This window comes from Haemaphysalis longicornis, unplaced genomic scaffold (genome assembly GCF_048455015.1).
Source record: "Haemaphysalis longicornis isolate Haplotype H1 unplaced genomic scaffold, Haemaphysalis longicornis Haplotype H1 scaffold_150, whole genome shotgun sequence".
NCBI lineage: Eukaryota > Metazoa > Arthropoda > Arachnida > Ixodida > Ixodidae > Haemaphysalis > Haemaphysalis longicornis.
In genome coordinates, this window is record NW_027526258.1 from 84,038 (window position 1) to 109,216 (window position 25,179).

The 25,179-nt window shown below is 48.1% G+C and overlaps 2 protein-coding genes across 2 annotated transcripts in view; one reads left to right on the forward strand and one right to left on the reverse strand.

The window, feature by feature from the left end:
• Positions 1-25,179, forward strand: part of LOC144165970 (acylase ACY 1 proenzyme-like) — a 112,973-nt gene that overhangs the window by 11,398 nt on the left and 76,396 nt on the right. The window contains exons 2-3 of the mRNA XM_077695644.1: positions 1,284-1,410; positions 14,561-14,752. Coding sequence (XP_077551770.1) covers positions 1,342-1,410; positions 14,561-14,752 — 261 coding nt within the window. The 5' untranslated portion in view covers positions 1,284-1,341. The remainder of the gene's footprint in view (positions 1-1,283; positions 1,411-14,560; positions 14,753-25,179) is intronic.
• On the reverse strand, positions 23,585-24,971 carry LOC144165971 (uncharacterized). The gene has a single exon (XM_077695645.1). It carries the CDS (start codon positions 24,969-24,971, stop codon positions 24,000-24,002), a length of 972 nt encoding a protein of 323 aa, XP_077551771.1. The 3' UTR covers positions 23,585-23,999.

The window sequence follows — 25,179 nt, forward strand, 5'->3', positions numbered from 1 at the left end:
TCCGGTCATTCTTGGCAAAATAATCAACAGGAGGCAATCTTACATGGCCATTGTGCACCCGCTTGGTGGCACACACCTGCTTCGGCGCCGGGAGCTCGCCAAGACGCCTTCTGGGACCAGACATGTCTTTCAGCTGAGGAGAACTCGGGCACAAAGCAGTGTTTTGGGCCGAATTGCACAACTCGACGAAACTTTTCGGGAACCAAGCAGTCTCCAAGAATCATGCCCTCACCTTCGTTCTGTGCTTTTTTTTTAGGGTAAAGTTTGTCTGACGGAAGTCGACAGGAACTCAGTCAGTTGAACGGCCTGCTTATCCCAGTCTTTGAACTTGTTTGCAGACCGACGACGTTCCGCATGAATCGCACAGCAGGCACGAAGGCAGTCCTTGAAGAACCACGTTTGCCGCCACCACTCCGCTCTGCGGGCTCTTTTCAGTGTTCTACTTTCAATTTTACTGACCCGGCGCTTCTGCGGTATGTTTTTGTCGTGGTTGCGGTATGTGTTTGTCGTGCGAGGTCAGCTTCTCGGCACGCACGAGCGCAAGTCTGCCCCCAGGAACTTCAAGGCATTTTCGGCTGGCTGAAACCTTCGCCGAGTCACTCAGCAGGTTTGTGCCGCATTCTTCGTTCGGAGTGGTGGCGGCAAGCGCGGTTCTTGTATTCTAATCAGGTGTCAAGTTTTGATCTTTGTTTTATACCTTCAATGGCTTTATATTTTAGTTTTGGATCTAAGCTTGTCCAGTGTTTTCCTCTCCTTTGTCCTGTTATTTGTGCGCTGCGAAGATTAGACACAAGTGCTTTTTAAACACACAGACCGTGCTACCAGTGAACTTGCCGAAGCCTTCCATATCCGGATTAGGGGTTCGGAGTGTATAAGTCACCCGTCACTGGGCATTTTAGATAAAGAAGTGTTACTTGTTATGAAGATGGGTTAGAAGAAAAAATGAAAAGAGAAGAAAGGAAAGAGGGGAGCGGCGGTTGTCCTCATGTACGGCATGTCCGACGGTCACACGTTCCTGATTGCTGGGTCTTGGCAGGGTATATGTGTGCTTTCGATTTTAATAAAACTTTCAGCTGATTACAAGCGCTTGTGTCGTTTCCCTTTTTCCTCCGTATGTCATTCTGCGCTTAAGTTTTATTCATCCTGGGTAATTCGCTAGTAATAGCTGGGCTGACAAATGATGCAAATGTATTTTGAATAGCACGTTTGAGAACGCGATGATTTCATGGGGCTGCTCGAGCGCCTCGTGGCCATGCGTCCTGCATCTTGTCGTCGTTCCGCAGCGGCCACAGCCCGGCAGCTCTCACGCGAGAACTGTTCGCGGCGGGAAAGGACACGGCCATGGAGGCTACCGTGCCCGGTGCCGTAAAGGGCTGGTTCGACGTCCTGCGACACTGCGGCAGCGGAAAGGTATGTTGCCAACAATGCCCTTTTCTTGCGTCGATAACAAAGCGCAGCTTCTGGGAGACATCACCAGTTATACGCCTTGCAAACTTCAAGTGTGGCATAAGTTGTGGAGATGGCTACAAGCTACATTTGACCACTGCCTTCCAATGCATGAGCTAGACCAGCGTAAAACAACTGTTTAACGCTTCTTGAACAAGCTTCGTGTGCTAATTCAACGCCGAACAAAAATATGGTATTATCGCATTAAAAAATCAGAGCACCGGTTAGAGGAGCTTGCGTATGTTTATTCTGATATGAAGTTTATACAATGTCCGTCGCGGTGTGCTGAGTAGTTATCACAATCACAAGGTAGGTGCAGCCGAACCCTCTCTTAGTGCGCATCACCCTCGCGGTCGTTGAGGGTGGTTTGACGGCGGCGACGGGGACGGCGTTTTCACCAAGTGAGAGAAGACAGAAAGAAAACGGACTAGAAAATTGTAACAAAAGTGTGAGCGAAAGGGCAGTATGCCGAGCTCGTACGAGATGCTCGTCAGAACAGCTGGCCAAAGCGTGAGGGCAGGGTGGCACGCTCTGCTATGGCTTTTTCCTTCTCACTGCCTCCTCACACATTCGCCGTGCGTCGCTGCCGAATAGCGCCTTCCCCTCAAACTTTCGCCAGAGCTGCTCCTACATTCATGGGTCATCAGAACCACGTCACATTTGCCGCGGGAAGTTCAAACGCGATTTCCAACAACATGCTCTCCGGCGGGAGAGAGAGAGAGAGAGAACAAACTTTATTGAGCATTCTAGAGCAGTTTAGGCGCTTGATGGGGTGGTGCCCTCTTCTCGGGCCCCATATGTTTCCAGGTACTCCTGGCCTCTGGTGATCAGCGCAATCTGTTCTTCCAGGGCAGGGCTGGACAACAAGGTCTCCCATCGCTCCGGGTTGGTGTGAGGGGGGGGGGAAGAGGTGGTGGGATGAACTTGGGAAAATTGCACTCTCCCATTATGTGTTAGAGTGTGCCCAGTTGTCTGCAGTTGGGACATTCTTTCTCGTATCTATCTGGGTAGAACTTGTTTAGGAGATAAGGGTGGGGGAACGACCCGGCTTGAACTTGTCTATATATGACATGCTGCGTTCTGCTTAGAGAATGGTGTGGTTTAGGATATCGCTTCCTTCCGGCTTTATAGTGACTGACTACGTCCTTGTAGCTCGTTATGGGTTGCGGTTCCTGCCCCTCTGCCCGGCTGATTACGGTGACGCGCTGCGAGATAAGGGCCGAGCAGCGCACGCCGCCGTGCGTTCGCTGATCACACAATCACTTCCTCAGACGCAGCCGTGACTTAGAAGACTGCAGTTCGCGCTATCCCCAGATTTTGCATTAGGGAGCATAGTAATCGTCAGTGTTTTGTCGTGCATGCTGTCCGAAATCGTCATTTGAACAGTGAACATGTTTAGTGCTCTTCTGCTTCGTTCTTGTGATATTGAGACCAAGACTGGAGCCCAAAGAGAACTTGTATATTTCTGAAAAATTTATTCAATGCAAAAAAAGCTTCGACAGCACTGCGCCCATTCTTGAAGATTTCTGTTCCATTCGCGCAAAATATTTCTTGCGTTGAAGTGAATGACGGCCCATCCTCACTAAATTTTGAATTCATACTTGCTACGAAACAAACAATACCAGTGATTTTATACCGGTCAGCATGCGAGTACTTGCTACGTCTACTAAGCTTAGGGCTAGTTCGGCCACCACCGATGGGGCGGCGCCACCGAGTCAACCATCGAAGCACGGCTCCCAGGTTCTACGAGGACGAATACGGCTGCAGACACCCCGCTCGTATCTCAATGCGCTATGAGTCAGCAAGAAGCTCACTTTCTACCCACGGACAAGGGTCGGATAACCCAAACCCGCTTTTACAACCCAAGCAGGCTCTACCATCTCCTACGCCAAACCGGGAGATTAGCACCGAACGGGGCAACGAACACTTGGAATTCTTGAAATGCCCATACAAGCCGTGGAGATTAACTAAGTTATAACTCAGCTAAGCACGATACCTTTAAGGAAGTAGTCGCAGCAGCAGTTGTGTCGGAAGGCTCACGCTGCTATGCTGCGAAGTTTTTGTGTCACCTTTGCAGATCAGTGTAATTTCTGGCTGATCTATTCTTAGGCCCATTCCGCAACTGCTGCTGTGGGTTCTGGAATTGCTGCAGTGCATTTCTGTTTCTTGGAGCTACTCTAAATGGTGCCTACTCATGCGGAAATCACCAAACTCATTGAAAAGCTCGAGGCTGCATCCGCACCGAGGCGCTGCCCCGTCCGTTTCTGCTCTCGGGCAAACAAACAAGATTACTTTGCAACGGCGGGAAGCACAAAGGATCTCGGGTTCAGGAGCAGAGTCCTTGAAGAACACTTGACCATTGAAAACAAGAGACTGTTCACCAAAGCCCAGGCTGTGAAAAAAAAAATGCGCGCCAATCTACCCTGTGACGGTGGTTGGATAGCGAAGCTCTAAACGACGCCCATGCGATTACTCATGTGACGTCACTTGAATTCACGCACATGGCTCTACAACGAGTGAAACTAGAAACAAGAGAAATGTACTTAACCACACCATTTATTACTTCAAACAGATATTCTTTGGCAAGACTAATCATTTCATGATTTATGAACAGTTGTTGGTTGAGTTGCATGGTAAGGCACATTAGTAAGAGACTCTTTTTGTAAAATTAAACTATATTAACATTCCTTTCCTTCAGGCACGTAGGAGGAAACTCCGTTTAGATTTCCTTTCCCTTGTCGTCAATAAAAAGCTTGGGCTAGACCACAGTAATTACCTAATTTCTTTGCCAAGAAGGTCTACACGCCACGATCACCTGGAAAAGTTTACGCCACATTTCGCTCGCACAGACCTGTTCAAGTCTCTTTTTTTCCCCAGACATTAAATTATTGGAACGCTGATATTCATTACGGTAGGGTGAACTCCCATACTTAATTTTATTGTTTATTGTGTATTGTTGTTTATGTTCTTGTTTTTTTTTGGTCTTTTATTAAAACGCCTGTCCTGCGTAGACCTACAGAACGTCTGCAGTATGTAAATAAATAAATAAATAAATAAATAAATATTGCTCCACAGATGTTTGTGTGTACAGTGCGACACCACGGACCCCGAGCACCCATGTCTAGCCGTGCGTGGCACCGCCGTGTCCTGGAGGTTGAGCTGACGCCGAGTGCTTCGCAACACTCCGCTTTGGCCTGCGCTTCTCGTCGTAGGCGGCATCTCCGCCCGGGGGGAATCGGCAGCCGCCCCTTCATCTTTCACTTTCCCATCTTCTTTCCTGTCGCCTCGTTCCTTCTCCAGTTTACCTTTTCCCTTAGGGATAGGGTTAACCTCGCGTGGCGAATGACCCTGCGTTCAGCCATATTTGGTTATAGTCGTGGTGTATGGCTGGCGTGGGGTGTACTTGCTCGGGAGTTGCTGTCACCTCCCCTTGTCGGGCTCATTAGTGGGTGGCTGGCACCATGGCCGAACAGATTTTTGATTTCATGGCTTCTTTTTTCCGTTCAAGTGATCCCTCTCGAAAAAGAGGGGGCACCGACGCAACCGCGAAGCTCTTTATGAAAAATGTGAACAACTTCCCACGCTTCCACGTGGTGCACAGTAATGACTGATTGATTGTGGTGTTTAACACGCCGACGCAACGTGGGCGATGAGGCGTGCCGTAGTAGAGGGCTACGGATTAATTTTGACCACCTGGGGTTCTTTATCGTGCGCCGAAATCTCGTACACACGGGCGTTTTTGCTTTTCGCCTCCATCAGAAAAGTGGCCTCCGCGGCCGGTAATCGAACCCGCGACCTTGTGCTCAGCAGCACAACGCCTTAGCCCACAGTAGTGACACAGAAAAACCGCTCGACTCGTCTCGCCTTTTGTCGTTGCAAAGAAGTTACCAGCCACCATTGGTGAAGGCTACCACATCAAGAAGCTGGCAAACGGAGACCTCCTCCTCGAACAGCTCTAGAAACATCAATGTGAAAAACTGTCGCAACTAACGTCTTTGAAGACATCCCTCTAACCGTCAGTGAACACAGGTCACTGAATACAGTCCGTAGAGTCATCTCAGATGACGACCTAAAGTATATGTGGGAGGACCTTTTGGAAGGTCTAAAAGAACAGAACGTCACGATTGTCTAAAGAATCAAAATCAAGCAGGAACACAAAGAAATTGGTACTACGCACATCGTCTTCACCTTTGGATCAAGCATCCTTCCAGATTCTGTAGAGGTAGGGTACACAAAGATGAAACTGAGACCCCACGTACCAGACTCATGCCGATGCTACAAGTGCCAACACTACGGTCACGGCTCGCTGAGCTTCCAAGGTCAAGAGACATGCGCCAGATGGGCCTCCTGCGAACACCTTGCCGAGAAGTGCAAATCTGAACAATAACTCTGTGTGAACTGCAAGGGCAACCACGCAGCATACTCCCGTGCTTTCCCGGCATGGAAAAAAAAGAAATAACCACACTCAAAGTGACAGAGAAACAAACATTTCACGAGGCAGGGAGGCGACGCTCACCGGCACATACCCGATCCTACTCCGCTGTGGTGCAAGCGGGCGCAGCCTCAAAGCGTTCTTCGGCGCCTGCTCAAGCCACACAGGGTGAGGCTTCAGCAAGGCCCCCTGCGCCCCCTTTCGGAGAGCCCTGGCTCCCGCCGCCACGGCGAACCGCCCTACCCTCCTAATTTCGCTACATTCTCGTCTCTACCACTCGTCGGTCTTTCCATCGTTCACTCGGTCACGAAGACGCCGACGCGGCTGAGCCTTCCCAGCCTTCCCAGCCTTCCCAGCAATGCCTTCCCAGCAATTTATTTGTGTTAGGAGGTGAAGCAGACTTTAAGGGGATCTTTATAAGCTTGATCTTTCTAAGATGGCTTTCCCACATCGAGAGTTGCACAGTGAGTCACGTCAATGTTAGGAGGGAATAACTTTACAGAAAGTGGCTGTAACACTTGTTTTATTGAAACTATGCCAAAACAAATTTTATGACAATTAGTCGCTCAGGCGACTCTAACACACCGCCGGGTTTTATATAGTTATCAATATTACATTTTTAATGCGATTGATTGCCCCAGGGCATAACAGGGAGGTTTATAGGTACAACATTGCACCAGTTGCACGCAGAAAGCCAAGAAGAGACCGGTAGTGGGCTCCCCACATCCAACGCTTAAGATCGGGGAATCTCCCAGAATGGTGCCCTGTGCCTCGGAGGTGTTGAATTCTGGCGTTTCTAAGACCTGAACAAGTACACACCAGGTGTTCAACGTCAGCTTCTGGCGCAGGAGTCACACAGAAGTGGCAGGTGTCCGCAAGCGGGGCGTGGTATCGGGCAGACCAAGCGTGGGTAACTGCTGGGAATAACGCCACCCCAACTCGAAGCCTCGCAGCAAGACCATCGTCCAGCGAGCGAGCCCACTGGGGAGGTCAGTTCCACGCAGTGGAAGTAAAGCACGCGTGGCGCGGCGGAGGGTCTCTTTTTCCACGAACAGTTTCTCTAGGGTAGATACTCGAAGTAGTGGTAGTGGCCGGGGGAGGTCTCTTCTGTGGCAGGCGTGATCTGCCACAGTGTGGGCAGAAAGCGTGTCCCGGAGAATCCATGAAACGCGGACAGGGCATGGATAAGTGTCCATAATCTCGTGAATGCGTGCGGCCAGGCTTGTACAACGCGCAAAGCGACACAAATCCCGAATCGCTGCTGTTGAGTCCTTGTAAAGTTTCAGCTTGTCCCCAGTAGTCAAAGTCGATGCAAGCGCCTGCAGGCCATCCCTAATGGCACTAAGTTCGGCTAGCAGGCTTTGGAGTGCACGGAGTGGCTCGTACGCGCAGCTTTGATTTAGGGCAGGGTAGGAGGGACACTTCAAGGCCGTGGTGGCGAAGCAGTCGTATGCCCCGGCGTCCACAGAAACCTGGACAACCAGCGCTTGCATCTCAGGCGCCCATTCAGGGACATGAAGGACGGCATCTGGGGGCTGTTGAAGGCCCGAGGTACGGACGAGTAGCCTCGTGAGATGCTTGCTGTCCGTCACCTGATGGAACAGCCAGGGCGGCCTTGCGGCGGAAAAGGCTGGCATTGTACTCGGCGGCTGGCCCATGTGCGCGGCGGGAGCTGCTGCCTGTGGAACCAGTCCACGTTTGAGCAGGCATGCGGAACGGCGCGGCGTCTGCTTGGAGCTGTGGGATTGGTGTTAGGCGGGGTAGTCCAGTATAGTGCGCATCGCGGCCCTGTTAATAGTCTCCAGCCGGTCCCAGTCCCCTTGCGTCATGTGCTGGAACTGTGCCTTGGACACGAGCCTTGGCTGCAGTACAGAACGTACTAGGAGACGGGCCATCGTCGAGCAGGCCCCGCCCGACTTCTGGGAGATGCGGCGAACAAGGTGGAGCAGTTGTCCGGCTTTGTGTCGAACAGATCGTATCCACTGAGCTGGCGACCCTGAGGCCGATATCTCTAAGCCCAGAGCCCGAAGGTGTCCGACAATGGGAATGGCGATACCGTTCAGTTGTAGGACCATCGGCGATACGGCAAGGGAGCGACGGCCCCAAGCGTTGGCGACTGTAAGTGCTGCAGTCTTCTCCTGAGAGAGGGTGAGGCCCAGATACTCACACCATTTCTGGCAGTATGTTAACGCTTGATGGAGGCAATCGGCTTGTTTTGGCAGGTCTGGATGGACTGTCCATACAGTGATGTCATCTGCGTATATGAGGAAATGCAGGTCTTGAATAGTGGCCAGGGGCCAGCCTAGTGGCACCAAGATGATGTTAAAAAGTAGCGGAGACAGAACAGACCCTTGTGGCACGCCTCGCACTGGTGTGAAGGAGCCGAAACGTCTACCGTAGATGCGTACGAAGAAAGAGCGGTGTTGTAGGAAGTGCCGGACAAAGACACATACTTTGTCTAGGAGGCGGAGACAACTTAGTACCTCTAAGATGGCAGCATGGCTAACATTATCATGCGCCTTGCATATGTCCATAGCTAGCACAGTCCTAACACGGCGAGAACGGGCTCCCACCAAAACCATAGATGACAGGTATTCCAAGCCATCCTCAGTACCAAGATGAGGCCTGAATCCGATTTGCGCCGGGGGATACCACTGAAAAGTATCAAGCCACCACTGAAGACGCGTGGCAAGCATCCGCTCTAACAGCTTGCACAGCGTAGATGTCAAGGCGATTGGGCGCAAGTTACGAAGTTCATGTGGTGATTTCCCGGGCTTTGGGCTGGGGACAATATCCGCCCGAAGCCACGATTCAGGGAGTTTACCAGAGAGCCACACCTGATTTAAGGAGTTCAGAAGCATCGTGAGAGCTGGGTCGTCAATATTTTCGAACACCTCGTAAGTAATGCCATCGGGACCCGGAGCAGTACGTAGTTTAACTTGATCGATTATGGCCAAGAATTCAACCATTGTAAATGGTGACTGGATTCCCGAAATGGCTTCGCAAGTTGGTTGTAAGCCCACAGTGTTCGGCAGGGGGAACGGAACCGGCTCATCACAGGCTGGAAACAAGGCCCGGGCAACGTCGGGAGCGAATTGTGCCGGATCCTTGTTGGATGCAAGGCAAGCGCTGGCTGCTGCTTCCGGAGGGCGACTGCCATATTTCATGGCGGGAAAAGTACGCCAGACGGACGCCGTTGAAGATGACGGACCGAGAGAGGCGTACCAGTCAAGCCAGCGCTGTCTGGACAGTCTTTTCTCGGGCCGTCCGGCAGCAGCGGTAAGGCGCTGAAACTGGAGCCTGGCAGGAATCGACGAAGGGTCGCAGTTGGCAAATACTTCGGCTTGCCTACGTTTGGCCCAGAGCTGCAGGAGCCGGAGATCAGGCCTAGGGCGGGACTCCTCCACCCGCGTATGCTGGGAGGCCTCCGTGAGGACACGGCAAAGCAGGTCGATGGGGTCCGGGATGGACGCTGAGAGGGAATCGTTGAGGGTGGATGGGAAGGTATCCCAGTTCACCACTGTGCACCGGCGACGAAGGCGATCCGTTGATTCCGGAATAAGGCCGAGTCGAATTGGGTGGTGGTCGCTGCCCCAGCAGTCCGCCTCGCGTTGCCAGGAGATAGTTTGTGTACCCAGCCACCACGACAAATAAGGTGAGTATCGGGAATCCTGGCGTGGGTACAACGGCGTGTCGGGGCAGTAATATCGTTCACCAGCGTAAAGCAGGCATCGGTGAAGCGCTCCAGGACCACTCGACCACGCTCACTTTAGGCAGGATATCCGGCCCCAGTCACAGTGGGGAGCATTGAAGTCCGCCACTACAAGAATGGGGCAGCCAGAGTGAGTCCGCCGTAGTTGGGTAAGCCAAGCCAGCCGCAGGCGGGGAGCCCGACCACTGTAAGGGCGCACGTAACACGACACCAGGATAATCGCACAACGCGGAAGCTGCACCTTTACCGCCACCACCTCCTGCCAGGCTGTACACCACAAATTTAGAGGGATAGGGGTTTGAGGAAACTGAGTTAGAACATAAATGGCCGCCTTGCCGGGAGGAGTAGAAGTTGAGCTGCACCGCCGATCAGGGATAGACGGCTCCGCGTATGCCGTAAATTGAGGCAGGCGAGGGAGAGAGTTCGTCTCCTGAAGTTAGAAAGCCCAGGCATGGACCTTTCCAGGAAGTAGCCTTTCACGGAGCTCACCAATTTTTGTAGAGAGACCCCGACAGTTCCACTGTACAATGTACTGTTGTGGTTCAGGCATGGTAGCGGACTGGTTAGTGAAGTTGTGCCGCAAGTACAGAAGCCAATGTCTGCAGCTGGTGCACCACAAACTGGAGAAGCTGTTTGTGGGACATGGAAGAAGAGGCTGGCGGTGAGGGAAGTGCAGTCGTAGAGCGGGCCTGCTGATGAGGCTTGGAGAAATGACGAGGCGGGCGTGACAATGTCTTGAGACGATTGAGGCACGTTCTGCTGGCGGCGTGTTAGTTGAGACCGCCGCTTGGTGAGTTTGTTAATTTCCCCATGCAACGAGGCCAGCGTTTCGTCTAGGGCCATAAGCTCATCTTCCACAGAGACAATGGTGGCTCAGAAACAACTTGCCGACGACGGCGCAAACTACGGGTAACGTCTCGATATGTAGCCTGCGAGGGAGGCTCCGTCGCTTCCCCCTCCTCCATGGCGTCCTCATCTTCTCCCGCCAAACAGTCGAAATGGTTGAACGATGAGATTTGGTCTGGCTGGGCGCAAGCACGCCATGCACGGCGTCTCGCACGCGTTGCCTTGCTTTTGGTGGGGCAGCCTTTACCTGTGATCTCATGGTCATTAGAGCGACAGAGACCACACTTAAACTTTGGCTGTTGAGGGGAAGCCGTTTCGTTTTCATTGGAATGCGGTGATGGGAAAGGACAGGGAGTACTCATGTGACCACGGCAAAAACAACGGTAGCAGTGCACTACCCTTGCTTGGTAAGGACGGGGCCGGAGGACACAACCATTGTAGAAACCGTCGTCGTCGTCGTCTTCCTTCAAAATTACATGGTTTACAGTGAAGTCGTAAATATTGTGGAATTATCGTCCACTGTCAATACAATGGGATTCTACGGGAAGGAAACGGACACCCCATGTTTGTCCACCGGAACAAAACTCTAGTTCCTGACAAGTTCATTCAGGTAATTAACAGGAACTATGCTCAATCGCAGATTCTAAACAAACCTGTTTTGCTTCATGCACGCATTGGACTACGACCCGGTCAAAGCTCACGTTGAGGCTCGGCACCGCAGCTTTGCTGGTCATCCTTCTTCACAGAACGGAACGGAACTAAATTTTGAAAATTTTCCCAAATGAACTTTACCCTGTCATACCGTCTCTTATTTCTGGAACAAGATCTATAATATTGGGAGAAGAGAGTGTTCATGCGGGGTCGCTGGATCGGTGCCATGTCTATCATGGCCTGCAGTCGTTTCTTTTCAAAAGGGGGTGGAGGAATGCCGGTTCTCGTGATTTTTTTTTTTGCATCCGCTTTCTTGGTGCTAGGAAAGTGGTTTCTTCGCTTTCTCGAAATTCGTAAGAAAGACACAAGTTGAGGACATATTGATCGCCATTATAACCAAAATTCTATTTTGGCCGACCGCAGGGTGAAGGACTCTCTCATTGACCTTCACGCGATCTGCGCTTCCCAAGTCTATTCTTTGCTCCGAATATTGGTATGTTATCCCCGCATCGAGAGTATGACCGTCCCCTTCTTCTAGACTTGTCTATGCATGTCCATTCCGTTACCCTGTTGGTTCACCCTGTGTAAGTTCGTCTCGCGGTCAAAGTTGCGATGTTGAGAAGTGCCTTATGTGCTTTCCTGATGATGGTGTTCTTTGCACTTTCATCGGTGCGGGTAAATTGCGGCATGGTAGGCGCTGCAATATTCGGGTCATGATCAGTGGTTGCATGAGCAATCATTTCTTTTTCTCTTTTTTTGCGCTGCTCTGAGTTGGGCGTTTTGTTTGTGGGCAATTGATTAAATTTTTGGTTTTTGGTGATTGTGAGTTTGGCACTTCCGCTCGTCTCTATAGCAACGCCCATTCTTGTTACGTGACTGTTGCAGGGTGGCGAGTTGGGCGAGTTGGTGTACTTGCATCTTGGGGAACAGCGCGAACTAACAGGGACACAAAAAGAAAGAAGTGGACAGGACTAGCGCTGACTTTCAACTCGATTTATTGGAAAAGACGTAACTACTTATACTAACCCAGAATCCTCCTCCCCCACCACGCCACGTGCCCACACCAGCCAATGACATACTATCAAGGCCAAAACACTCCACTGTTGACAGCGCACATTTCTTAACACAAGAACACCTTATCGCGACGACCGCTCCAAATAACCAAATTCTTTTTCGTGCAGGACAACTGATGTTTCACTGATACAATCTCTCCCCCACTTGGAATCATACTACATCAGAAAGTGGGGGAGAGATTGTATCAGTGAAACATCAGTTGTCCTGCACTGGAGCGGTCGTCGCGATAAGGTGTTCTTGTGTTAAGAAATGTGCGCTGTCAACAGTGGAGTGTTTTGGCCTTGATAGTATGTCATTGGCTGGTGTGGGCACGTGGCGTGGTGGGGGAGGAGGATTCTGGGTTTGTATAAGTAGTTACGTCTTTTCCAATAAATCGAGTTGAAAGTCAGCGCTAGTCCTGTCCACTTCTTTCTTTTTGTGTCCCTGTTAGTTCGCGCTGTTCCCCAAGATACGTGACTGTTGTCTGGGAGGTCATCCGTACCTATTTTAGGGTGATTGTTAGCCTGGCCGCGTGGCGCCACCTGTCGTTTGCCAAACCGAATTCGCAGCGAAGACGGAACCATGAAAGTATTGAAAAGTATTTTGAAAACTTATGTGATTAGACGCTCTGTAGTGGGCTTTATTTTAGTTCTTTTATGCTGATAATCATCTTTGATTTTTGAGAAACCGACGTTAATCCTTTGCCCCCGGCCTTAATTCACGCAATGTTGGTGCCTGCAAAATTCCTACCAGAAAACATGCCCAGGTGGATCAGGGGGTAAGGCCTTGAACTTCTGATCCAAACGAAAACGCCCGTGTGTCGAGATTTCAGCGCAGGTTAAAGATCATAAAGAGGTCTGGATTCTTCCCAAGACATCTGCAACAGCGTGCCTCTTAGCCCACGTGTAGCTCCAGGGCATACATTACGTGAAATTGTACTTGTTATTTTCTGGTGTAAACACACTTTGGTGTGATGGCGTTAGTTGCGGACACGGCTAGCTATATACGGGGCTGCCTGGTATACTACCACCGACTGGGCATAGAACAAACTCCACCGCGCAGGCGCCGGACATGTTGAAAACGCGTGTCCCTTCCTTTGTATCCAACGTTGTATCATTGTCCTCCTTCCCAAACTTCTGTTACCGTTGCGCCACATAACACATTCAGCGGAGCCCCCGAATATTGCTGCCTCAGTCGTAGGTTCTGGGTGGCAGCGGCGACGTATTTCCGTGGACGCCTGATGAGCCCGGCTGATAGCGGGCGGCTAGGGGCACGAGGAAATAAAAAAATGAGCCTAATGACGCTATCGCGTTTAAAATACGAAGAAAAAATAGCGAGCGCACTTCAGCTTGCGCCTCGTGAGGAGCGCCCGAAGTCGGCCAGATAGACGTTCCAGAACACTCTGCCCAGCGTTCGTGGTGTCATCTCTCGCGTGCTGTTTTGCTTGCCCGTTCAGGTGCGGTCGTGCCTGAAGTGGGGAGCACATACACCGAGTTCGCGAAGCCCGTTCCCTTGGCTGCTAGCGCATGCTAACGAGCTCCGCTTTGGTACAGATGTGAGAAGCTGCCGACAAAACAGTCCGGCCCTGCGAGTCATGGAGAACTTTCTGCGGCAAGTTCTAAAATCCATGGGAGGTGCTTCAGCCGGGCCTCTGACAAACGGAGAGGGGACGCCAGCTTTGCTGTTCCTCCAACCTTCCACGACTACTGCAAACCACGCCAATTTTTTGTTTGTGGCTGAAATATTGGTTCTAACGTTGTTTTTTTTATTGCGATCACAAAAATTACATCCACGTCTATTATTTGTTAAAGAAACAGTGCTAATATCACTATAGAATTTATGCTCATAACAATAAAATATTATATCAGATTTGTAGCTATGGAACATTTTGCCGATGTGAAGCTTTCGTTGAAGAATTCTTTGAACGTTTTGCCAGGCGGCTGCATCGCGGGACAGAGAGGTGTCCACTTGTAGAGAGTGTGCATTATACACAAAAAGCTGCTTGGCGGCGACTCCTTTTAAATCCTCTTAAACATTCGGTGTTCCCCCAACAATACCCGCTCCAGCAAGGCTATGGCAGGTTTAAAGCCATTATAAAATAAAGTTGCCTGTATAAAATAGCCCTCAACGTTTTATTCATTGTTGAGTCCTCCCCTCTCTTCGGTGTCCTGTTTCAAGTATGCGTGGCCCAAGGAAGTCAAACTTCAACTGGCGCCTAAGTGTATCCTCCAACAATATGTTTTTCTTAGTTTCGGGAAAAGATGGGCCACCACTGCACGTTTTAGAACTTAAATTCTCTGAAACCAACATACAGACATCCAGGTAATATAGTATTGGCGCTATTGGGTTGTATTTTGAAGCCTATGGTATGGCGGTGGGACTTGTAGAGAGTGTGCTCTGATGGACGCCTCCATTTGCAGGTGTCGATGGCGGACGTATTGACGCCTGCCATACGACTTGCCCGCGGAGGCTTCCCGGTCGGCGTGGTCAATGCCGCCCAGTGGGGGACGTACGAGAAGAAGCTGTCCTCTATGGTGGGCGGTGGGTTCTTCCTGCCTCCGCCGCAGCCTGGAGAGGTTCGGCAGAACGAGCCGCTCGCAGAACTGCTCCAGGTGGGAAACTTAGTGATACTAAATGCGTCTTTTTGGATGTTTTTTGTAATATGTATCTGTTAATCTTAATTACACTCCGTGCCTTCACCTTTGTCATCGCCGGTGGGGGAGATGGGGGGAATTAGTGTTCCGAATAAATGTGGTCCTGTATAGCTGCTTCTTGAAAGTATACTAGCAAAGAGTCGAGAACCATCTTCCTGTGTTCTGTAGGCCCTCTGGGATGGGTCCACTCCCGCAGCGTTTTGCAGCCTGCCTTGATGAGAGCGGAGAGCATGGGCATGTGTTTGTAAACACGGTTTGCATCGCCCGGGTGTAGATGAAAGCGTGCCATGATATGCGGCGTTACGGCTGTGTTCGTCCGAATACGTGGGTCTGAAACCGTTGCCTACCGGTTATAACCGGATGGGATAGGGTCACCGTCATGGGGTAAACGAAGTCGGAGCGCTGCACGTCGCTCAGCACGTGCTTTGGCATCTGCTTCCTCATAGTCATACTCTAGGTCATTCCCTTCCTCTGCCAACTCGTAGAGCAAGAGCTCCAGAGAGGGAGGTGTTGACACTTGGAGAGCGCGGAAGACGTTCGTCGGTAGCGACGGAGACTTTTGACAATTATCGGTGTTGAAAAGCATCTCCCATGATGCCTTGAGTGCTTCCTCATGGCCCGGTATCCCTTTGTGGCCAACGAATGGTAATTGCATGACCGATCGGTCGAAGATCTCTTGCCACTGCACGAATTCTTGCGACCATCCGACGGCGCGTATTATTTTTTCCGCATTCTCTCACGGCTTCCTTTGAGTCCCTTTAGAGCAGGAAAGTGGTTGGTGCTTCAGTGGGGTTTGTGACGGCAATTTTCTACACTTCTTCTATCGCTAGTTGTAAGGCCGTCAGTTCCGCTTTTTTCACAGACGGGGTCGAATGCGTTTTAACGTCGATGGTTAGCACTAGAAGGGGATCACATGATGAGATGTTAGATACAACATCTTCGGACAGCATTTTTAAACTGTCTAGAGTAGAAAGGTGCCTCCGGAACCCCGTTTGACATGGATGGAGTAGGCCTGTTGTTTCTCAATGCCATTGAATTCTTGCGAGAACCATTCTCTCCATAAGTTTCATATTAGAAATCACAGAAATAGGTCTCAGATTCTCTTTTTGCGTGAGTGGCTTGCCAGGCTTTGAAATGGGTACCACCCACGATTCCTTCGACTCATTAGGAGTATACAAGATTCCAAGATAGCATTGAGACAGTTGAAGAGTTGCTCCTTGTGCGCTTCCGGCAAGGTGCGACGGGTTGCGCAAGTGATCCTATTCAGACCGGCTGCGCCCGCTACTTTGGTTTTCTGAAGAGCTGCTAGAAGTTCGGTCATTGTAATCGGGTCGTTTAGGCTGGTGTTCATTTCAGGAGGCGTCGCACGTGGGAGAACCAGCCCTCTGGGCTGCACCCCAAGCGGGGGTTGTGGAAAGAAGAGTTGGCCAGCCTTGGTCGCAATATCAATCTCTGTGATGATCAGTCGAGGGGCGATGTTCTAGCCCGCCGTTTCGTTCTTTCTTTTGTCCTGCATGCCGCGAAATGTTGTCCAGACTTCGCTGGGCCAGGTTTGTGCGTTGAAGGCGGCCGATGCCAGTTATCGCACGAGAGCTGCAAGGAGTACTGACATGCCATCGCAGTTGCCTGGTTGAGGCACGATCGAAGCAGAGGTGTCCGCCCTCCTATGCGAAATTGCTGGAAGGCCCATAGATTTAGCAAATGTAGGCCTGGGCGGGTGCACCGTCTTTGACAAGAACCGATTTTGTGGCCTCCCGCAGAGCAGTGCCAATACATGTGTAGATGGGATCTGCAGGATCGCGTTCATTTTTAATTGTGCGAAATTTGTCCCATTTTATGTAAGCGGTCTGTCGTTTCTTTGGTATCGCTTGCAATGCCTGGCCGGTGGTTACTTCTGAGTGTGTCTAATCTGGTCTGCTTATTTATTTATTTTTATTTATTTATTCAGTACCCACAGCGCCTGTGGCATTACAGTGCGGGGGGTGTGGGGGGTACAAGAAAATATACACTAATCAATGCAAGTGATTTAACAATAAATGCAGAGTCAAACTTAAACAACATACACAACTTGAATACACAACTTGAATGTTACAAAAAATTGGGTCATAACATGCAAAAAAATGCATCGTTAGACATGACTGTCACAGTATCTCGAGGTAGCCGATTCCAATTCGATATGGTCCTGGGGAAAAAAGACTTTCTTAGGACATCTGTTTTACACTTCATTTCTCTTACCTTATTCACATGATCCAAGCGTGAAGAGACATAATCAGGCCTAAAAAATTATTTTTCTCGCTCTATGCCAGTCCTGGAGTGAAAGATATTATGAAATAACTTCAGCCTAAGAGCCCTTCTACGTTCTTCTAATGGTTCCCATCCAACAATCTCTTTCGCACGCGATACACTGAAATTCCTAGTGTAATTTCGGAACACAAAACGGGCCGCTAAGTTTTGCACTCTTTCTAACTTCTGGGTGTCATTCTTTAGCCAAGGGTCCCATACAGTGCAAGCATAATCAAGAATAGAGCGAACATTCATAATATACAGTAGATGCTTAGTTTGGAATGGATAATGTTTTGTATTGCGTCGCAAGAATCCTAATACTCGACATGCCTTGGCGGAAATATATTCAATATGGCGGTGCCACGACAGAGGGGAGGTAAAGAAAACACCAAGATACTTGAACTCAGGTACATATGAAAGCTGCTCAGAGTTAATTGTGTATTTCACTTGATGGGGAGTACGTTTTCTTGAAAAACACAAATGTACAGTTTTCTGCAAATTTATACGCATACCCCATTTTTTGCACCACTCTGCAACCCTATTTAGGTCATCTTGCAAGGCAAAACAATCACTCGTATTATGAATAACTCTATATAACACGCAATCATCAGCGAATAATCTGACATGAGATGAGATGTGAACACTTAGATCATTTATGTAAATTAAGAACAACAGAGGGCCCAAAACAGATCCCTGGGGTACACCTGACGTTACTTCTATCTCGTGCGAGTGTTGACTGTTTAATACTACTTTCTGGTGCCTTGAGGTTAAATATTCCTGAATCCAAGAAATAACTGATTTATTCAAATTATACCAAGATAACTTTTGTATCAACAAATCATGCGGAACAACGTCAAAAGCTTTTTTAAAATCCAGGAAAACTGAATCAACCGAGCAGCCGTTATCTAATGCACTTGCTACATCGTGAGTAAGCTCTGTTAGCTGAGTAACGCAGGAAAAACCGGTACGAAATCCGTGTTGACAAGGGCTTAGCAAGGAGAATCTGTTTAAGTGATTAATAATGTTAGTAAAGAGTATATGCTCAAATACTTTGCACACAATACTTGTCAAGGAAATCGGCCGGTAATTGCAAACTCTGTTACGGGGTCCAGACTTGTGCACAGGAACAACATTTGCATCTTTCCAATCTTCAGGTAAGGCACTTTCTTGTAAGGACTTGTTGAAAATAATGCAAAGATACATCGAAATTGACTCCGCGCACGGAGACAGTAATGCAGCCGGTAAACCATCAGGTCCACAAGCCTTCCCTACATCCAATCGCTTAGTAGCATTTCAATTCCTCTCCGATCTATTTCAATGTCTTCCATGGGTTGGCCGCCCATTTTGCCGTAATCCATGTTTACAGTATTGGCACTTCCACGTGCCGAAAACACGGAAGCAAAGCACGAATTAAGGCAGTTTGCTTTGGCAAGCTTGTCATGAACAATGCTGCCGGAGTCATCTATTGGGGGAATCGATACGTCGTCTTTTCTGTTAATTTTGATGAGCTTCCAGAACAACTTAGGCTGGCTTTTCACGCGAGTGAAAAGAACCAAAAAATTCGTTCTTAGCCTGTTTCACAGCAGTTTTTATTTCTTTTGTAAGCTGCCGCAATTTAAGCGTTCTTTCGGTTGACCGACTGGTTTTGCATTTTGCATAAGCATACTGCCTTCGTTTGGCGATTTTGCGCACTTCCTTTGTATACCACGGTTTATTTTTGCAGCGACGTGACGTCATCACCCATGATGGCACATAACGTTCGCGAAGCTCATAAATTTTACTTTTAAATATGTTCCACAACGCGTGTACGTCACATGTTTCCGATAAGGTTTCAAAAACTGTAAAATACGCCTCTAATGCTCGGGATATATCATGTATACGGGCCTTTCTGTAACTATATACGCGGCGTTGGCCGCTATCTGCAATTTTAGCGTATCTGAAGTTCATGGTACAAACTATAGCATCGTGATCCCCTATTCCTGGTACAACCACCGTAGACTGTGCGGCCATGGGAACGTTTTTGAAAACAAGCTCTAATATATTCTTTCCACGTGTGGGTTGTAACACCAGCTGAGTCAATGCAAAGGAGTGGCATATCTGTATCATTTCTTTACTTGATGCATTTGCCGAGGTTTCAGTATTGTGTGGCTGCGACCAATCGATTTCAGGCAAATTGAAATCCCCTCCGACGACTAAGTCATCGGTGTCCATGGTCTCGATAGAATCATATAGGTTAGTAAGCACTTTCACAGGGCTTCCAGGGGGGCGATAAAACGAACATAACGATAAAGATTTTCCATTCTTCAGTCTAATTTGAGCCCAAACAGACTCGCTTTGGCCGACCTGAACTTCCAGCCTCCGGGAGTCAACTGTTTCGTGAATTAAAATAAAAACGCCTCCTCCACGACTACCGCGATCTTTCCTATAACAAACGTAACTCTCGGGAAATACTTCATTATCTCTTACGTCGCCGTCCAGCCAAGACTCACTTCCAAGAACTGCACTTGGCTTAACCATTTCCAGGAGACTGGAAAACTCGTCTGTCTTATTCAGAATACTTCTGCACTTTACTACAAGTACAGTAAAGGGGGAGGGTTGTGGCCGTAACTGTCAGGCGGATGTTACAACCCTCTGAAGTGACTCATCATACATATACTTCTTTTTGTTTAAATATAGTGTGTCATACTTAAGGGTTACTTTATCGCCTTCAGTTCGATGAACCTTCGCGTACTCCCACAGCTGCTTCCTTTTGTTTCGCACATTTTGTGAAAAATCTTCCGATATGCTGAAATCAGTTTCCTCTAACTTTTTTGCATTTGCCAGTACCTCTTGCTTGTCTTTGAACGTGGTAAACTTCACAATGATCGGCCGGTTTTTTCCCGACTGGAATCTGCCCAGACGGTGGGCTCTTTCAATTTCTACAGCGTCCAATTCCATGTTCGACCGACAGATTTCCAAAACGTGTTTTTCAGACACTTGATACTTTTCATGCTCGTCGTTATCTTCCACGCCATAAAAGAGCAAGTTGCTCCTTCTGCTACGGTTTTCGAGGTCATCTACCTTACTAACCAGAGATTCTAGCTTAGCGTCTTGCAATACTCTGACTTCTTTGCACTCCCTGACAGTGTTCTGCAGTTCGTCAAGCCTAATTATTTGCGATTCAAGTTTAGCCATGCGCGCGTTTAGGTCGCTCATTGCCTTTTTATTATCAGGTTGATATTGCCCAATAGCCTTTAACTTAAGCTTAATCTCTTTCTGTCCATTCAAGAGCTGGTTTAGTATATCATCCCCTGGGCCCGGGTTTCGCTCGACATCACCGCACAGTAGAAGCAACAGGAGATAAAATGCGCAGCGCCGAAACAGAAAGAAATGGTGTCGCCTTCGGCAAGGTTTTTCGCGCACATTCAAGTTTGAACTAACACTTGCAAAAAGCTCTGGGGCTGAAACCGGCAAGGCAAGAATGATATGGGTGCATCGATGGGGCATTGACGCAAAAAGGGTCCGATAAGCACCTGCACGAAAAGCAAGAAGTTCGTGAGCGGCGCAGTCATGGCCGCGCCGGTTTCACGCCCCGAAGGTTTGGAGAAGGTTTGGAGAAGCCCAAATAAGGTCCGGTCGTGTCTTGCTGGGACACGAACGTTGCTATGCTCGTAGGAACTTCAGGGAAGTTGAAAACTTCTAAGTGTGCACGTCGCATAGAGGCAAACTGCTGGGTACCTCTGAAGCGGGATATCCCTGCGCGCTGTGCCAGCTCCCCACCAATAAGTACTGGGTGACCTTGCAGGGTCTGCGTGAGGGAGTTCCTCCATGGCTGCTTTATCCCCTGGGCCTTTAGCACACCGAAACAAACGCACCCATCTCAACCCGGAGCTGAGTCTCCGCCGCCACAACTTCCCGATTCGGGTCGCACAGGTATTTTATTTTTATTTATTTATTTACAGATACTGCAGGCCCTTCTCGGGCCCATGCAGGAGTGAAGACAAAGAAATACATCGGCATAAATTCAACATACAACTCGACAATACATCAGTGTTGCTTGACGTAATTTTAAAACGTACAACACACATGGGCGGAGGCGCAAATATGCTTACACAATCGCATATGGAAAAGAAATGAAAATGATAATGTATTCCAATTTTGAAACAACACTTCAACCAAAGCGTATATTATCAATACGCTGAGAAAACACTTCCAACGACACAGAGGTCACCGTCTCTTCAGGTAACATATTCCAGTAAGAAATTGCTCGAGGAAACAAAGAAAATTTATGCGAATTAATGTAACTAATCGGTTGCCTAATAGTCTTACCGTGATGAGTTCTCGCTGAATGTTTGAAAGGCTCTTTGATGTAGTTTTCCCGCGACAATTTAAAGTGACCGTAGTAAAGCTGATAAAGAAATTTTAAGCTAGATATGACCCTACGCTGCTCAAGTTTTTGGAGGTGTGCCCTATTACGTAAAGTGGTTACGCTGGAGTTACGCGAATAAACAGAATAAATGAAGCGTAAAGCTAAATTCTGTACTCTTTCAATTTTATTTATCAAGTATTGTTGGTAAGGGCTCCAAATGACATCTGCATACTCCAACTTAGGTCGTACTAGAGCTTTGTAAGCGTTTAATTTCACAGCAGGAGGGGTATTGCGCAACTTTCTTTTCAAAAATGCCAATTTCTTAAGTGCACCCTGACAAACGTTATCAATGTGCGTTTCCCAACTAAGGTTACTTGTAAGTGTGACGCCTAGATATTTAACCTTATCAGATTTGTTTATGGTAGCATTACCTAAAGAATAAGTAAAGCCGAGGGGCCTCTTTTTGTTGCTGAATGTAATAGAAGTTGTCTTAGCAGCATTTATTCTTAAACCCCACTTTGTACACCATGTCTCAATTGAGTGCAAAGCATTGTTTAATTTAGTTTGGTCATCTCGAGTATTAATAGCTGTGTATACCACGCAGTCGTCCGCAAATAATTTAATATGGATAGGGGGTTCAACAGTAAGATAAATATCATTTATATATACTAAAAAAAGGAGAGGGCCCAGTACAGAGCCCTGTGGGACTCCAGAGTACACATCCAACTCTTCGGAGATACACTCATTAATGGCGACACACTGAGTTCTATTTCTTAAGTAACATTCTATCCATGCGACCACTTTTCGTTCAATGCCAATTGCGAGTAGTTTTGTAATCAGATCGGGATGGGGGACGACATCGAACGCCTTTGACAAATCTAGAAATATAGCGTCGGTTTGACCATTTGTATTAAGTGTACTAATTAAATCATCTGTTATTTCCGATAGTTGGGTAACGGTTGATAAACCAGATCTAAAACCATGCTGTTTAGAATAAAGCAAATGGTTGTATTCTAGGTAAGTAATGATAGCCTTATAGATAATATGCTCAAATAGTTTACAACAAGTACTCGTTAAGGAAACTGGCCTGTAGTTGTTAATTTCTAGAGTAGAGCCAGATTTATGCACGGGAATAACTTTTGCCGAGCGCCAGTCATCGGGAATAGTCGAAGTGCGTAAGGACATAACGTAAATTTGATGTAGATATTTAGCTACCCATGCAGCATATCTACTTAAAAAAGTATTAGACAGTTGATCGAGGCCAGCTGATTTTTTCACGTCCAGTTTATGCAAAAGGCTAAGGACACCATCCTCTGTTATTTCTACTTCAGGCATAGGACAATCAAAAACATATGACGGCAGCGTTGCGTGCGAAGCTGTCCGCGTGAACACGGATTGGAAAAAGGCATTAAATTTGTTAGAAATGGTAGTCGCGTCAACAATACTTTCGCCTGAAACGTTTATCTCCGAAATGCGTTGTTTATCTTTTGAGAGATAGCGCCAAAACTTTTGGGGTTGGTTGTTCATGAATGACTTCAGAGTAACGGAAAAGAAATGCTCTTTTGCTAATCGCGTTTTTTCCTTCAGATTAGAAATAAGGCTTTGTAGGTCGCTTGTGTTACCACGTTTGCGGCGTCGCTTAATTTTTCGTTTTAAATGAATCAATTCTCGCGAGAACCAAGGGTGTTCTCTATTAATGCGTTTTCTTTTTAATGGTACATACTCTCGCTCACAAAAGAAAACAATTTCTTTAAAGTCTGACCACATTTGTTTAACATCCGTGATTAGGCTAAAACTAACGAAGCGCGATTCCAAATATTTTAAGACAGCATTGTCGTCCGCATGAGTGTAGTCTCTGACAAGAATTTCTGACGGCTTAGTAAAAGAACGTGTACCAGAGACAGGACATGACAAAGCAAGCAACTTGTGATCGGAAATCCCGTTTTCAACACTAACGGATGAGCCTTGAAGAGAGCTACTAACAAAGGCCAAATCAAGGAGTGATGAGGACGAGTCAACAACTCTAGTGGCGTCGGAAACTAGTTGGTGTAAAGAAAAGTTGAACGCGGTCGTGAGCAGTAAGTCAGCACTTTTGGACTGTTTGCCATCATGGGATACGTCAGACCAGTTTATACCCGGCAAGTTGAAGTCTCCTGTAACTATAATATTCGATCTGGAATTTGTATTTTCTGCAAGATAGTCGTACATGGCTTCTAAATATTCGTGGGAAGCATTAGGTGGTCTGTATATGCCACCCAGAAGTATAGTTTTGCCAAGAAATTTAAGTTTACACCATACACTTTCGTGGTCACAAATGCCACCCAAAATAGTGAAACCAATGTTGTTTTTAATGGCGATGGCTACTCCCCCACCCCGTGATTCCCTGTCTTTACGAATAAGTTTATAAGTAGAGGGTACGACTTCCGAATCCTGCACACCTGCATGCAACCATGTTTCTGTAATTACTAAGACATGAGGATGATAACAGGATATTACGTCTTCGATTAAACCAGATTTATTCACGATGCTGCGCGCATTGAGCGAAACAACTCTGAGCACTTTGGTTACAGACTGTCATTTTTTATCGCGCCTTCGCTTGGTCACACGGGCAGGCGCAGCTGAATCAGGTTCAATCCGCTCCTGCGCAGCAGGCCGCGTGACTTCTACCCGGCAGTTCAGAAGCTCGTCCCAAGTGTAAACTTTGTCGTCTACCTTCAATTTATCAAAAGATAGTAAAACCTTCGCCCCATTAGCCTTTTCCTCAGCTGCAGAACGCCACAGCTTACCGCGCAAGTCACGTAGCCTTTTTGAGAAGTCCTCTGACACTGAAATCTCCGTTCCTTTTAGCTTAGGGCACGATGCCATTATTTTCATTTTCTCAGAAAAATCAAAAAGCCGCAGTATAACCGGCCGGGGTTTCTCAGCATGTTTGAAACCCAACCTGTGAATCCGCTCAATTGATTTAACTTCCACGCTAAGTAACTCTTTAAATACCTCTTGCTCAACTCTGTTTCGCAGGGATTTGTTGTCTTCGTTTGGTTCTTCACTTAAGCCATAAATTATAACATTATTTCTTCGACTACGATTTTCCAGGTCCTCGATCTTAGCTGACAGCTCTTCTACCAGTTCCTTTGTCCCCTTGCAGAGTACCTCGTGCTCGGCCAGCTTATCCTCACATTTTTGTAAACGAGCAAGCTCCTTTTCCATCGAAGTTATCCTTTCCTGTACATTACCTATAGTTAATTCAACCTGTTTTAGATTGGCAGAAAGCGCGGTGAGCGTCTTATTGGTTTTTGTTTGCTCTTTTAGTATTTTCTTCAGAATTTGGCTATTTACGGTAGCTTCAGACTCCGAATCAGAGGTCGGTCCGGGGTTTAGCTCTACGTCTCCAGAAGTTAACAACAGCAATTTTATAACATGCAAGCAATCACACAACGAAGCAAGCAGACTCTGTGGGCTTGGCAGCACGGTTAAGGTAAGTGAATCGTCCCTAATTGAATACACGGAATATTTGTCACCAACCTGGGTGAAGAAATAGAAGTTCATGAGCATCCGTCCGTACGCGGTGCTGCCAAGCCCACTGAAAGGCTGCAGAAGCTGGCCCCGAGTGTCATGTTGAGTGTCATGTTGAGTTCGCGGTACGCACTTGGCGACAAGAGCGGCAGCCTGACCGTTGCAGACATCTGGCTGGACGTGTCACCGTTGTTTCACCCTCTGTTCGTTTTTCGAATGGCAGAGGCTGTATACTCATTGC

Bases quoted from the DNA above. Each gene is read 5' to 3' on its own strand.
- LOC144165971 (XM_077695645.1), bottom strand. From the start codon at position 24,971: ATGAACTTCTATTTCTTCACCCAGGTTGGTGACAAATATTCCGTGTAT.